At 40.9% G+C, this 15,109-nt stretch overlaps 1 protein-coding gene across 6 annotated transcripts; it reads right to left on the bottom strand.

The window, feature by feature from the left end:
• Positions 1 to 981: 981 nt before the first annotated feature.
• Dtwd1 (DTW motif tRNA-uridine aminocarboxypropyltransferase 1) lies at positions 982 to 15,080 on the bottom strand. Of its 6 annotated transcripts, none has more exons than XM_087650952.1 (5): positions 14,730 to 15,080; positions 11,976 to 12,291; positions 8,142 to 8,285; positions 6,533 to 6,791; positions 982 to 1,544 (listed from the first exon to the last, which is right to left on the bottom strand). In XM_087650952.1, the coding sequence occupies exons 1-5, from the start codon at positions 14,825 to 14,827 to the stop codon at positions 1,297 to 1,299; spliced, it is 1,065 nt and encodes a 354-aa protein (XP_087507078.1). In that variant the 5' UTR covers positions 14,828 to 15,080; the 3' UTR covers positions 982 to 1,296.
• Positions 15,081 to 15,109: the final 29 nt, after the last annotated feature.

Raw genomic sequence — 15,109 nt, 5'->3', positions numbered from 1 at the left:
GTGCCCACAGAGGGGCTGTGCACTGGCACAGTAATGCTGTTAAATAGTTAAATGCCAGTGTCATAGTGCACTCCTTGCTTGCATGTTAGGAGTCAGGGAGGTGGCTGTCTTGTCAGCTGACCTACACAGAAGTCCTGGGGCAGATGGGTAAAGCCATCTTGTCTGCAGCAGCGGGCAAGCATAGCCACGCATGTTCATATGTCAACAGCAAGCAGAGTCTGAATGGGAATGCTGATGATGCAGAGTCAAAGTAACAGAAGGGCTCCCGGGCCGTGACACAGGGAGTCTACCACCCTGAAGAGAAAGAAGACAAGTACAGCCAATTTCTTATTATTCTTACAGGCATGCTACGCATTCAGGGAGGACTAGAGACACTCTGGCTGCCAGGCTGGGCACTTCATCTGAAGTGTGTGGGCCTTCTTTCTTAAGGCTGCCATGAGAGGGGCAAATGAGTGATCAAACTGTTCCCTCCCTTTTCCCTCAACCTTGTAACCGTTTTGATGGTTTGAAGAGCTGGGTAAATGACAACAGATTCAGCTCAGGGCGGTCTGACTTTAGCATAGTCCTGACCCTGCCCCAACCCAGACTTTGCTCTACATAAATTAATCTGAGCCTACCTTTACTTCTAGGCACGTTTTAAAAATGAAAGATTTATTTTAACCCTGTATCATGCTTGAAAAATAAATTCCATCTTCTACAGAATCCCTCATACATCAAAACACACCTGGTCCTGTTGGGCCATGTGACTTGCCAAAATGGGTCATGTGCCCATCCCTCTGGCAGGACCACATGGTGCTTCAGTTCTCTGCTGGAGTAGAGGCTGGGCAGCAGGAGGGAGTGTGGACTCCAGAGACAGCACAGCACACTCACCTCTGCCTTCTGTCACCAACCTGAAGCAAACTACATTTCTTTTTTTCCCCTTTTTTCTTTTTTTCTCCAACAAATTCTAACCTCCTTTAAATCCAAAGGTAAGGGCAAGTATAAGTGAAAAGATATGACACTCTTTAATCACATATAATTACATCACATAAATGTAGCACAGCATATTAAATGCCTCATATAATGAGATATGCCCAAAATGAGCAAATAGCTTCTGATCTGTCTCTCTATCAGGATCATCTCTTAAAAATGCCAAAATTCAAATTTCCCATTAAAAAAATACAATAAAATGAACAAGGCTGGACTCTCCCCGGGGTCCTCTCATGGGCATCACGCATGGTTATTACCCCAGGGGAAACAAGGCTTGGCTGCACGCTAGCGAGCACTGCAGAGCACAGGTCAAGAGGGCTTGCAGAACTAATGGATGGGCTTCTGTTTGGCCTTCTCTCCAGAGCGTCTGGCCTCCTTTATCAAGCGGTACATAAAGGAGTAGAAGAACAAAAGGTTGTCATATTGTCCTCTGTACTCCTCCTTCTGCACGGCTCTATGGTAGTCCACCAGGAAGTAATAAATGGCTTCAATTGTGGAAAGGAAAGTATCTGGCTTCCCTTTTTGATGGCGCCAAAAGCAAGTTTTTCTTGTTTTCAGTTCAACTTGTAATAACTCTGCCAAACAAACAAAGGGAAAATATAAATACTTCTTAATCACATTATTATTGAGAACCATAACTGTTACAATGATATGTGTTGAAAACGATGATCTAATTGCTTCAAGAATTTTTTAAGTGCCATAAGTTCCTTCTATTCAACTCTAACAAGGGCATCATTTTAATGCACATACATATAGAAAGGACACATGCATGGCACAGAATGGGAGCCTGTGTATACCTAACCTCCCCGAGTCTCATACCTTATATGACATATTTAAACCTAACAGTGTTGGGGAGCCTTTTACCTCATTGTTCTCGCCTGCTATTTTCTGGCAGCTTCTTTTCATGTTTTGATTTGTGGACAGAACTTGATTATCGACTTGCAAAAAGGATTTAATTTATTAGATAAAATGATTTTATTCCTCAACTAGTTGCCATTTTGATTCACTCTTTTTTTTTCTTTAGATTTTGTTACAGGCTCTCACCAGAGAGGAGGAGGGAGACAAGTGCAGAGGGAGGAAGGTGAAATGACTGTGAGGATGTCTGAACAAGACATAAAGAATCACACTATAATACATATAAGTAGGTATATAAATATACATACATACTTGATATCAAAGTTTCTTGTCTGAGTTGATAATGTTCCCTCTGAGAACCAAAGATCTAACAGAACCCCCAACACCAGGCACGAGAAGCCCCTTTTTGAGTTGTTGTTGGTAAATGTTGTCTAAGAGACTCAAAAATATAGATGTTGTTAGTATCCTTGGTTGCTCCCCAGAGGTGGAAGGTTAGACCCTACTGCTGAAGACACCATGCACCTGCAGACATAGGGCCCTGAGCAGGCCTAAAAGCTTCTTCCCTGAAGACTAGCTTTCATGAAGACTAGAAGACGCCATGCGAGCTTCCAAAAGAGGGAAGCAACCAACAGTCCTACCCAACTGCGATGCTAGAAACTACAGCAACCACCAGCATGGCACAATAATCCCAAGGGAACGGTAGTGGCAGCCATCCTGGGGATAACTAACAGCTATCTAACCAGACTTAACTAAGCCCACTACAGTGGGAAATCATGCCTCATACTTGAAACATAGCCATCTTTCCAGGGCTGGTGAAGTCATGGATCTTGGAGGAGAATCTATTTACTAACCCAGCATATTCCTTAACTATTTTCAACATGCCCCCAAAATAAATTCCATAAGAAAGTAAGAACAGACAGAATATACCACACTATGATAAAAGCTACATATGACAAACTATAACCAATGTTCTAAACAAAGGAAAACAGACTATTTTCTCTAAAATCTTAGACAAGGGTACCCATTCTCCTGATTCCTATTCCATATGATTCTGGAAGTTTTAGCTAGTAAGATTGGAGAAAGGCAGGGAGGATGAAAATTGGAAAGAAGAAATTAACCTATTGCTTTTTACAGACAATGTGATTCTACCTTAAAACGCCACATGGACTTCACTAGAAAACTTTTAGGTCTGATAAACACACTCAGCAAAGGATACAAAATCCAGTAGCTTTAATGTACACCAATGATGGACTTGCAGAGAAGGAAAACAGGGAAAAATATTCCACTATAATTGTCTCAAAAACCAAACCAAACCAAACCAAAGTAACCCAGATAACTAGAAACAAATTAATCAATGATGTAAGAGATCTCTACAAGGTGAGGAGTTGGGGGAAACCCTTTTATTCATTGCTGGTGGGAAGGTAAACTGTGTAGCTACTGTGGAAATCACTGTGGAGGTTTCTCAGAATACTAATAATAGAGCTAACACACAGCCTCACTATGGCACCCCGGAAATAAACCCAGCAGGCATCTTCTACATTCATCACTGCTGTTTATACAATAGCGAGGAAATGTAGTCAGCCTATACGATTATCAACAGATCAGTGGATACTGAAAATACATGGAATTTCTATTTGGCTGTAAGGAAATAATAAAATTTTGAAAACTGCAGAAAAATATATGAAATTGGTAAACACTATGTGAAGTGAGGTCAGCTGACTCAGAAAGAGTTCCTCAGTTACTCCTGAGGAGGCAGAGGAGGCAGGGACTGAATTAGGATCTGCAGGGACATGCTTTCCATGGTTATGAACTAGCACAGAAGTGAACTGCATGTTTTCTATGGGAATTGGGAAGGAGTAACAAACCATGCATACAAATCTCATTTTAGGCCAACCCAAACAAACTGACTTTGGATAGTAGCAGAATAATTCTATTTATAGGTTTTTCAAGGACCTTTACTTGTGTTCTTTCATTTGAACCTCGTAATTACCATATAAGGTAGTAAGTAATAAGAAAAAGCCCAGACAATCTTCAAACTGAGGAGTGACTTGCTGCAGTAAGGGGACAGAGGGGCTGTGGCGGATTGTGACTTCTCAGTCATCCAAAGCAGAGGCCAAGACGGATCATCCAGTAAACTGCAGCACTGAACTCTCCAAAGTGTTAGAGCCCACAGGTGCAGACTAACTAATTAGCTAATGAGCTAAGTCAGGGAAAGGTACTGGGAGGTTCCTTTAGCTTGGAAATGGTGACAGATTGTAGTGCGTCTTTATTTGAGGGGCCTTTGGCAACCATGCAGTACCAACTGAGTAGTTCTCTTGCCTTCTGGTCACAAAGCTATTCAATACGTGGAAAAATCTTAAAGCTTTTAGAAAAAAAGCACTTGAAGTATGGAGGAAGGTACAAAGAAACAGGAGAAACAGTATGAGCCCCTGGACTACAGACTACTACTGTGTTAACTGGGGGGCAGGTAAAGTAACTGAAACCGTTACTGGGAGCTCCGCATGTCATTCCAGCGGAAAGGGCATCGAGGGCTAGGAGATGGCCCAGTGAACAGCAGCCCACTTGCTGCACAACAGCCTGAGAACCTGAGTAGATGCGCAGTCCAGGCAGAGGCAGAGGCACAGCTACATCCCTACGCCTGTGATGAGATGGAGGTAGTGGCTGGAGGACACTCGGGAGCTGTGAGTCGGCCAGTCTGGTGCGGTGAGCAAGAGGCTCTGTCTGACGCATGGTGGGAGGCAAGGAATGACATTCAACATTATTCTCTGAGCACTACATACAGTCAGTGCCAGGCATGTGCCTACATACACATAAACACATGTACATACACATATGCACAGGCATCCCATACACATAAACACATGTACACAAACACATGTACATACACTTATGCATAGGCACTACATACACATAAACATATGTATATACACATATGCACACGCACCACATACACATAAACACATGTATATACACATATGCACTGGTATCACATACACATAAACACATGTACATACACATATGCACAGGCATCATATACACATATAAACACATAGGCATGTGGAAGTTTTTCTTATAAAAGACATAGAAATGGAGGTAAAACAAATGAAACTCCTGTAATACTGAAGCGAGTTGAGACTACCACTGTGAACTCCCGGTACGCACTCCTGTTTGTTTCCTTGGCTCTGTCCATGAAGACACGGCATGTAGTAGTCACCTGACGTGACTCAGCTTCTAATATCCGACCCTAGTGAAATGAACCGCAGGTTTTAAGAACATGGTGAACCAGCTTACGGCAGGAAGGGAGTTAAGTGGGTTTGAGACATGCTGCTGCATCTACCGAGGCAGTAACTCCCTAGGCTGGTGTCAAGGGTCAGCTCACACATGCAGCAGTAACATGACTAAACTGTCACCTTATTTGGCTTCTCAATTTAACGATTGACTGAGGCAATGATCCGTAAATACTAAGCTCTGCTGAGAACGCCTATAGCCTGGAAGCTTTATGCCTGTACACTAAAGGAATATAGACTTTCACGGTGCAAAGATCCGGCAATTGGGCAATCCCACCAACTGAGCAGTTCTTGTTAAATTAAGTAGTTATATAAGGAGACAGCTTGTTTTATATGGCTCCTGCCTGAACGCAGCAGTAAGTATAAAACTTGAATTCAACATGCATGACATGCTCAACCAAACAATTCATGAACTGACAGGGAAAGCCCCAACTATCATTAATGACAACAAACAACAGATCAAACTGGATCAGCTACAGACAAACCTGAATTTCCTCTTAAAGTATCCTAACTATGAGGCTGGGGAAATGGCACAGTAGTTAACAGCACTTCCTGCTCATGTGCAGAACCCAAATTTGGTTTCCAGCACCCACGTTAGAAAGCTCTTATCTGCCTGTAACTGTAACTCCAAGGGATCCAATGCCCTCTTCTGGCCTCCATGTGCTCCTACATGCACATGTGCACACAAACACACATACATACTTATACATTTTAAATAATGTAAAAAGTATATGAAACAAAGTATCTAGACTGAGTTTATCATGACAAGACATTCAGTCAACCAATCTGGCCGCTTTACCAAAATCTAAATTTTTTAAAAAGGAAACTGCTCTAGATTAAGACACTAAGCTTATACAAGCATCAAAAACTCTGAGTTTAAATGCTGTGTCAGAGGGAAATGTGCTACACAAGCCATTACTGTATTTATTGAAGAGATGTGAAAGCAGGCTGTAAGTTAGATATTATACAAGTTCTGCTAATTCTCATAGGAGAACCAATGGCATTTTATTTATTACGTAGGAGTGTTCTTATTTTCAACAGATCTATAGTATTTAGATAGCTGTTTTGCAAAGCCTACTGCTTACTTTAAAAGGATTTCTCCAGCAATGTCCACAGATGCATAAACACACACACACACACACACACACAAGCACACACGCGTACAAACACAGACAGACACACACACACGCATACAGAGACAGACAGACACACACACATGAGCATGCACACACACACACACACACACAAGCACACACGCATACAAACACACACACACACACACACACACACAAATACAGAAAGGGAGAAGAGAAATGGAGCACATGCAAGCACGAACAGAGCTTTTCTTTTGAGGGAGCCATAGATGTAAAGTTGTTCTAAGTAAGAGCTGGCAGGGGAGGAAGCCCGAACACAATCCTTACCCCGAAGCCGCTCATCAGAGGTGATCTGGTTTGTCTGGCTCCAGGTGCTGTCAATAAAGACAACTCTTTTCAGCTCTGGGCCTTTGCCCATGCTCTCATTCAAATGCCAGCCTTCCTGTGCCTCAGTCCTCACGAGCTTACGAGGTGGCATATCCAGGTCGTCAGCTTTGTCTCCACTTTTACTTTCGATCCGTTTTTGTAGATGGAAAGAGACATCTTTTATTGAGATAGACTGAGGCCCAGGAAAAACAAGTACAACCTAAAACAAAGGAACTCAGGTTAGCTACATGTTACTGTGATCTTCAGCAAACTCTGCCTTAAACCCTAAAGAAGAGAGATGCTGAGTGTGAAAAGAAATAAGCATTAGGTTGACTCTAGTATTTGCTTTACCATATATATAAAGCTTTTAGCTCATTCCTAATAGCATATAATCATATTATACTACCTGGAGAAGTTGCTTCAAAACAAGTTTCTCACTAATTGACAAAGCCAAGTTAACAGTATCCCAAATTTAAAAACAAACTAACAACAACAACAACAACAACAACAACAACAACAACAAAAGACTCATTTCTGTGAAGTGGTGCTGTACTCCTGTAATTAATTCTAGCACTAGAGATGTAGGGACATGAGATCGGGGCCAGCCTGGGCTTCCTAAGAGTTACAGGCCATCCAAATAGACAAAAGACAAAATACACGATACTTTTTTAAAACAGCCACTGAAAACTGTTCAGTGAATAAAAACCATTTCCACTTGTATAAAGGAAAATAAAATGATGACAGTAGGATAAAGTAGTCCACTGTGGGGGCGGGGAGGGCTGTGAGACATGCTTGATGGCCTCACATCTATAGAGCTGAGACCAGTGCAGACCACACGGGGAAACTGTCTAAAACTAGAATGCAACAGTGTGTTCTACTTAATTAAATAAATGGTATTGAACTGGCCAGAGAAGGATACACAAACGTATAACTAGAGCAAACTCAGATATTACTTGTAAATATAACTTTCTAAATAAATTTAAATTATATAGAGATATAAAGTTATACATCTCAACGTATACATGTAAGTATATATTTATTTTGAAATATTAAATAAGAAAAAATATATATCTCAAAAAAAGTAAAAAGGGTTTACATGCTTGTTTTGGAAGCACCTAAAGACTATTTTTTTTAAAATCTATTACAAAGTTACTTTTTTTGATAGGAAGGCTACTAACATCCCACCAAAATGACTATTTTAACTAGAATATGAATTAGGTATCTAGGTATGCCCAAGGAAGACAGATAAGCAGCTATAAGAAATATCTCAATATTTATATACTAAAACTCTTAATTTGGTGAGAATTCCTAAAAACTACTCTGAGGCAGTCTTTTTCTTGTTCCAATGACAGTTAATTCAGTTTCCCAGTCTGTATCACATTAGAGCATGCACAAGCAATACCAACAGGAGAATTCTGAGGGGGAAAAGGAGTCGCAGGATACTGGCAGAGAGTAAAGACCTATTTAAAGGTAAATTCCTCTAAACACACACACACTATATTGCTAAGAGGACACTAAATCATGTTGGAGTTAAGAGTTCCCATGAGGGTGTAAGTGCCAAGGCACCCACCTCGTGGTCCTGCCCTTCATACTCCGGAATGCAGGGATATGTGTAAATGTTCACAGAGTCCGGCGCCAAGAGCTTTGCGTGCACAGCCGTGCTTTTGCCGTCTGTTTCATTCGGATGCTTAATGATATCAATCTTCAGTGGAAGCTAAAAAAAACAAAAAGGCAAATGAACAGAGTATGAAATTGTGATATTTTGTCAGTATGCCCTCTGAGGCAAATATTCCAAGCTCACACTGAGTTCCTATGAACACACCCACAGCTAAACATCAGTCGCTCATCAATGTGGACCATGTACCTGAGCAATGGCTTCACCCACACGTGTAACCACTCTCACAGCAATGATCCAGGCTTCCTTTACCTAATACCTACATGTATTCAGTTCCTCACATCTCAGCATCCATGCCAAGGACATTTTAAAAAAATAATTCCTATCAAATCAAGCTTACTTTATGCTGTTTTCAGAAGAAATGAAAGCTTAAATGATACTTCAGACTTAAAATTCAAATTTAAATCCTGTTCCCCAAACATTTTTTCAAGTCAAAGTTACCTGAAATTTTGTGATCCTTGGCAATACATTTTCACAGCACAAATTAGGCTGCCAATAGAAAAACCAGCAACAGAATAAGCCTTAAAGGGCTTTATCACAAATAGCACCACTCAAGTTATATTTGATACAAGTTTTATCTCAAAAATACTTGCCCAAGTATTTCCTTACATATTATGTCTTACTTCTGTTCAAAGTTAAGTTACCTTGGATTTCTTGGGCTAAAATGTTTTTTACTATTTAAGTTTCTTCATTTGGTAAGTATATCAACCATCTCCAAGACCCCCACTTCATACAAGGAAAATAAGATCTCTATGACCAGATCCTAGAGGGCAGCCATTTTACTCTGGAATGTAGAACTGTTTTTGTTGTTTTGACCCACACATGTGCTTAGTCTGCATTCTAATGGGGTTTAGTATATAGTATACGTGTGAACGAGAGTTACTATATAGTTACGTGTGAACTAGGGTCTAGTATATAGTATATGTGTGAACTGACTGCCCCAATCAAGATAACGTTCAGCACTGTCCAAAGGTCTACAGTATCTCATCCACTTCCTTCCCACGGGCCAGCTGTCCCTTCAAGTTACTTGCTCTGGAGCCTTTTATAAATGGAGAAATAAAATATCTTTCCACCTGGTGACTTTGAAATGCCTAAAGATAATGCTTGTCATTTGTTCTGCAGTTCACCACGTTCCTGCTACGGTGAGAGTACTTGGACAGGCAGCCTCAAGGTACAGAGGCCATGACTGGGCTTCTGAAGTGGGGCAGCATTAGCAGAGATAGAGCACCACACAAGGCAGCATGGTGGGTGGGGTCTTGAGAGGAGAGAGTTTGCCCTGTGGAGAATGACTGAGGGTCTGAGAGGAGAGACTGACCCTTCAGGTGCCCCAGGGCTATTTTCTAAAGGAACACTTGCTGCGCACACAAAGTAAACCAAATTTCCTTCCTTTTTCTTTCTGGACAGTGAGGTGAGGACAAGATGTAATAAAGCATATACCTCAGAGGAATGCAGGCACAAAGGCACCTCCAACAGCCCCCGATTAGGACTTCAAGCACTACTTTCCCTTTTCATTTCCACTTTCCCAGTCATCATTTAGGTTACAGGGCCAATCACATGAAACCAACATGACAATGTCTAGTTGTAGGAGAGTCACCATTTAAGTAGGCAGTTCGGGGATTATTTTACACAGGTCTGCTCCTGAATGAGCACTGCCTCAGCGATCATTCTCTTCCCCTTCCCCAGGGCCTCTGAATACCAGTCAGCTTTATCTTAGTTCCCAGGAAGCAGGAAGGGGGAATGACAAAGATCAGGACAGATGTCTACTCCTAAAGTAACTATCTAACAAGTTGATGAGTAGAGTTAGAGTAAAGGCTATCATCAACTTCTCATCAACTTTACATCAAGAACACAGAATTGATTTTAAAAAAAGAATAAAAAACAAGACCAAAGGACACAGAACCAAATGTTATTAATGAATTTTTCAAATCATGTAGACTAATTTAAAGTGTAATCAAAAGGAAGTTTTATGGACTAAAATCTCTAATTATAAGGCAATTACACAAAGTCCATGACCTCAGGGCCCAGAACATCACAGTTTTCAATGAGTAAGTCTGAGGCTTCTGGCAGTGTGATACCAGGGCACACCAAACAATGGGAATTTACATTTGTGCACTGGTTCATAAACATCTGACAGGAAAACCACATTAGATACTGACAGGGGAGAGTAAACACTACAGTACTGACCAGACCAGAGGGGAGTTTGGAAGAGATATTCTACTTTGAAATATACACCAGATAACCATTTGTCCTCCAATGGCCATGTTTCTGACAAGAGACTCAGCTATATTAAAGCACCACCAGCAGGAAGGTACAAGTGCTTGCCCCAAAGCAAAGTCTTTCAAACAGGGCTGCTAAGACTGAGAGTTTCTTTTCCCTTCTGAGGTTTTCTTTTTTATCTTTATTCAAGTCTTAGAGTTTTCAATTTCTGCATCAAATAAAGGTATGTCTGATTTATTCTTGTCTTAGTTACTTTTTATTGCTGTAGCAAAACACCATGATTTAGGCAACTTATAGAAAAAGTTGGAGAAATGGCTCAGTGGTTTTAAGAGCACTGACTACTCTTCCATAGGTCCTAAGTTCAATTCCCAGCAACCACATAGTGGCTCACAACATCTGTAATGGAATCCAATGCCCTCTTCTGGTGTGTCTGAAAACAGCTACAGTGTACTCATACATGAAATAAATCTTTAAAGGATGGAGGGAAGGAAGGAAGGAAGGCAGGAAAGAAGGAAGGGAAGGAAGGGAGAGAGAAAGTTTACTGGGGATAACGGTTTCAGAGCATTAGACTCCATGACTATCATAGCAAGGAGCATGACAGCAGGCAGGCAGGCATGATGCTGGAGCAGTAGTTATGCATTTACATCCTGAGACATAGCCATGATTCAAAAGGGAGCACTGGTATTTGTTCTTTTGAAACCCCAGAGACCATCTCCTCAGTGACACATTTCCTCTGATAAGACCACATCTCCTAATCCTTCCCAAAAAGTTCCACCAGCTGGGGACCAAGTAGCCAAATACATGAGTTGACAGGGTCATTTTCATTCAAATCACAACACTCTAGACAATTTTAGGATTAAGAGGGACTTACTCCTTACTCCCAAGCAGGCTGTCTGAGAGCAAACACTGAAAGTTTATTTAAAAGCAGGCTGTCTGAAAGCAAACACTGAAAGTTTATTTAAAACCAAAGTAAAATCTAGAAACAACATTGTCTAGATTTTCTGTTTCTCTTAACACATATTAACATATCAAATTTTATATGTAGGCACTAAAATGCACTTTAGAAAACTATACAGTTGCTGGAATCCTTTCTTAAGTACTTCTACTAAATAGTAGGCATTGACACTGATTTGTAAAATAATCCTGTTGTTAAATTTCTATCAAAATAATAGCTCTATAAGTATAACTTTTTTCTTTCCAATCTACATTCCTTTGTTCAGAGCATTAGAGGACATGACCATCATAGCAGGGAGCATGACAGCAGGCAGGCAGGCATGGTGCTGGAGCAGTGTATCTATGTATACACACACACACACACACACATATACATGTACACACATATACACACATATACATACACACATATACACACAGATATACAAATACACACATATACACAAACATATACATATACACATATACATATACACACACATACACGTATGTACACACAACATACACATATGGTCTCTTTTTGAAATGCATTTTTCTACTTTCAAATGAGCCTCTTACCTGCACAAACGGGATCTGCTCAGTGGGCACATTTTCCACCGGGACATAGCATGTGTAGCAGTAGAACATCCTTGAGCCACCACATTGAAGACACCGTGACCTCCCACTTTGCTGAGCCTTATGAAGCACCTCCTGAGACGCTAAGCATAAGTGTTGAAGGGGGTCCTCTGATGCAGTGGAAGCAGTTTGTGACTGTTTCGTTTCTACACAGTTTGCATTGTTTTCTTCACTTTCTTGAGGAACTACAGATGGACTGAGAGCCATTTTTTTCTTTGAACCAAAGTATTCTGTTTCTAAAGCGTGTATCATAGGTACACTGTAAAAATTAAAGTGAGAAGGAATGAAATATCAACATTGTACTGTTATTACAAATAAAATTGCCCAATATAAGTTACACTGTTGGGCTTAGTATTTTTCAATAGATATTACTAAGTTCAAAACCCACTAAGTTGATAAGCTTGAAAATACAAAATTAAAAACCAACTCAAAAGAGCAATTTCAGTTACTCTTGCAAACTATTCTTTCATAAAAAAATGGAAAGTCTATATTAAAGATGATTTCAAATATAAAATGTAGACACTGACAGTACCCACTTTGTCCCAAACATAGCAATTTTGATTTAAAAATATTAAGAATATAAGACTTGCTGTTATTATTATACAGAAATACATTCAACTATGTAAATTGATTGACATCCTATGACACCAACTCTCATGGGGAATCTAAATAAATAAAAGGCTGCAGTGGTATGAGGAAAATCATTGGGTATTATGAATGCGCGCGCGCGCACACACACACACACACACACACACACACACACACACACACACACCTTTTTTCTTTTCCCCCTGATTTCTGACTTAAAACTCCTTTTTCAGGAGAGATAATAGAAAGTTCAACTTTAAATTGTTCCAATATCATAGAAGATGAACAAATACCCATTTCAAAATGGATTTTGCCTTATACCTTGGAAGGGGGGAAGCCAAAGGACCTGACAGGCCCTGACGATTCCTTTTCATTCTGTTAGCAATTAAGCCTATAAAACACTCTAATAAACACCCGAATCAGGGCTTCCAGGAGCTTCTGGACAGTTGACTATGCGGCGGCTCACACAAAGAGGAACTCATGCACACACTGTAAGAAAGCACACCTGGGCTGCACTGGGAGGAAGCCCCTGTGCTTGGGTCTCTTCGCTACTTCTACCTGCCTGTATATTTACATCTTTTAAAATGTCCTTTATGATAACCTTCAAATGCGAGCATAGTGTTCCCTGAGATCTGTGAGCCACACAAGCAAATCAAGTGCATCTGCAGAGGGGATGAAGGAATCCCAGCTTGTAGCTAGCTGGAAAGGGATTCCGAAGGCTCAGTTTGACTTGGAATAAGCTGGGACAATCTTGGTGACTGAATTGTGAGCCTACGGATTCTGACACTGTCTCCAGTAGTGCCAGCACTGAATTTTATTAGAGGACATCAGCTGGTGTCCACTATACAATTACTCGCTCACTTCCTGCTAGGGGTAAAATGTCACATGTATTCTTTGTGATTATGGATTATATGTGATTATATGTGATTCTAATACCTATGCTAACGCTGAAACAGCTAATAACAATTACATCTGTAAAATATCCCACGGAGTGAAATATTTGCTCTTAGACTTCTAAATGTTTCAAAAGTATATACCCTTCAGATTCGTTCACAAAGATAAAATAGTGTAAGAACTTTCCCACTTAGTACTTTCTGTATAGGTTATATATGTGCATGTGTGTATGACAACAAGCAATGAGAAAAGGGGCCACGGGAGCATGTGAGTACACCTATACTCAACATCAAATACATGCCAGCAGATGCAGCTGGAGTTGGGGGGGGGGTTGTTGGAAAGAATTAGAAAACAAAGACAATTCCTAGGGAACTAACAAATAACTAGTGTCTTGGCAGTCTACTCAGCAAGTTAGACTAAAAGAGTAATTTATAACATCTCCTTCCACTCAATTTCTCAAAAAAAAATGATATTCATGTGGTTTCATCCTGTCTCCTTTGCACATAACATCTATTTTTAGGCTTGAAGTCCAATTCTAACTCGGTTCCTTATTAAGTCACACAGACAAAGACAATCTTTTACACATCTGACTACTTATCTCTGGTCCACCTATTTGATATGAACAAACGTGCAGAGAGGGACTTTTCAATGAGGTTTTCCTCTGGCAAAAGTGCAATTATTTCCGATTTACCTATTCCTGATATTTTTTTTTATACTTTTAGATGGATTCAAATACTTGCCAACTAAATTAAAACCGTTCTGTAAAAGGCATCCAGGATTTCTCTGTCTACTCTTCTTTGGGGCTCTACACAGCCCGGCACAAGGCTAACTTTTCCACCACACTAAGCCGATTTGCTTTCCAAGGGAACATTCCTTAAATCTCGCCTATCTTGAATTGTGGACTAATTCAGGACCAGATAAGACTCTTTTCAATAGTTGTTTGTGAAGTACTAAGAATTGGCCATATAATTTGATGAGGTATAATATCCCATTTTTAAAAAACATTCAAGATACCGTTTTTTAACACAAAACTAGAATCCCTTCCCACAGAAACGTTATATGACAGGCAGAGTGTCTTGTAAAATTTTGCATTTGGAGTTCAATCATAAACAGCCCTGAAATGCTGCAATATTTCTTAGGCATCCCCATCCTTACCCAACCTAGCAACGCAAAGTGTTACTATACTTGTCTCACATGCCCAAGAAATAGACACACAAGAAAAGCTTCTGCTTATCAGCTGATGTTAACAGCACACATCTGTCTTCCTTCTTCTGCAACCACCCTGAAACCACTCCAGTGCCTGAATTACACATCCGCGCTCACAGGGAGTTGGCTGTGCCTGGAGTGAGCAACGCCGACTTGGGGAGCCTAATAAGGCTTATTTAGGCCCCAGACCTTTCGAGTCTTTCCCCACAGGAACGCCACACGCAGCGTTCGCCCGCAGTAAGACCTTCGCTGGGCCTGTCCGGTGTCTGGCCCCAGCTACCGGACCTGAGGGAAGGCCAACCTGCACCACGACGAACTCTCGGTCCGTACGGCCTCCGCTCCACGCGCCCCGCCCGGAGTGCTTTCCGCAGGACACCAGAGGGCGGGGC

Source organism: Rattus norvegicus, chromosome 3 (genome assembly GCF_021556685.1).
Source record: "Rattus norvegicus strain SHRSP/BbbUtx chromosome 3, alternate assembly SHRSP_T2T, whole genome shotgun sequence".
Lineage (NCBI taxonomy): Eukaryota > Metazoa > Chordata > Mammalia > Rodentia > Muridae > Rattus > Rattus norvegicus.
Note: the sequence above shows the minus strand (reverse complement) of the source record. Positions and strands in the feature narration are given on the sequence as shown.

Coding starts and splice junctions, on each gene's coding strand:
- Dtwd1 (XM_087650952.1), bottom strand. CDS start 14,827: ATGTGTAATTCAGGCACTGGAGTGGTTTCAGGGTGGTTGCAGAAGAAG. Junction 12,292..14,729: donor GATAAGCAGAAGCTTTTCTT/GTGTGTCTATTT, acceptor TAATTTTTACAG/TGTACCTATGATACACGCTT. Junction 8,286..11,975: donor AGCAGATCCCGTTTGTGCAG/GTAAGAGGCTCA, acceptor TGTTTTTTTTAG/CTTCCACTGAAGATTGATAT.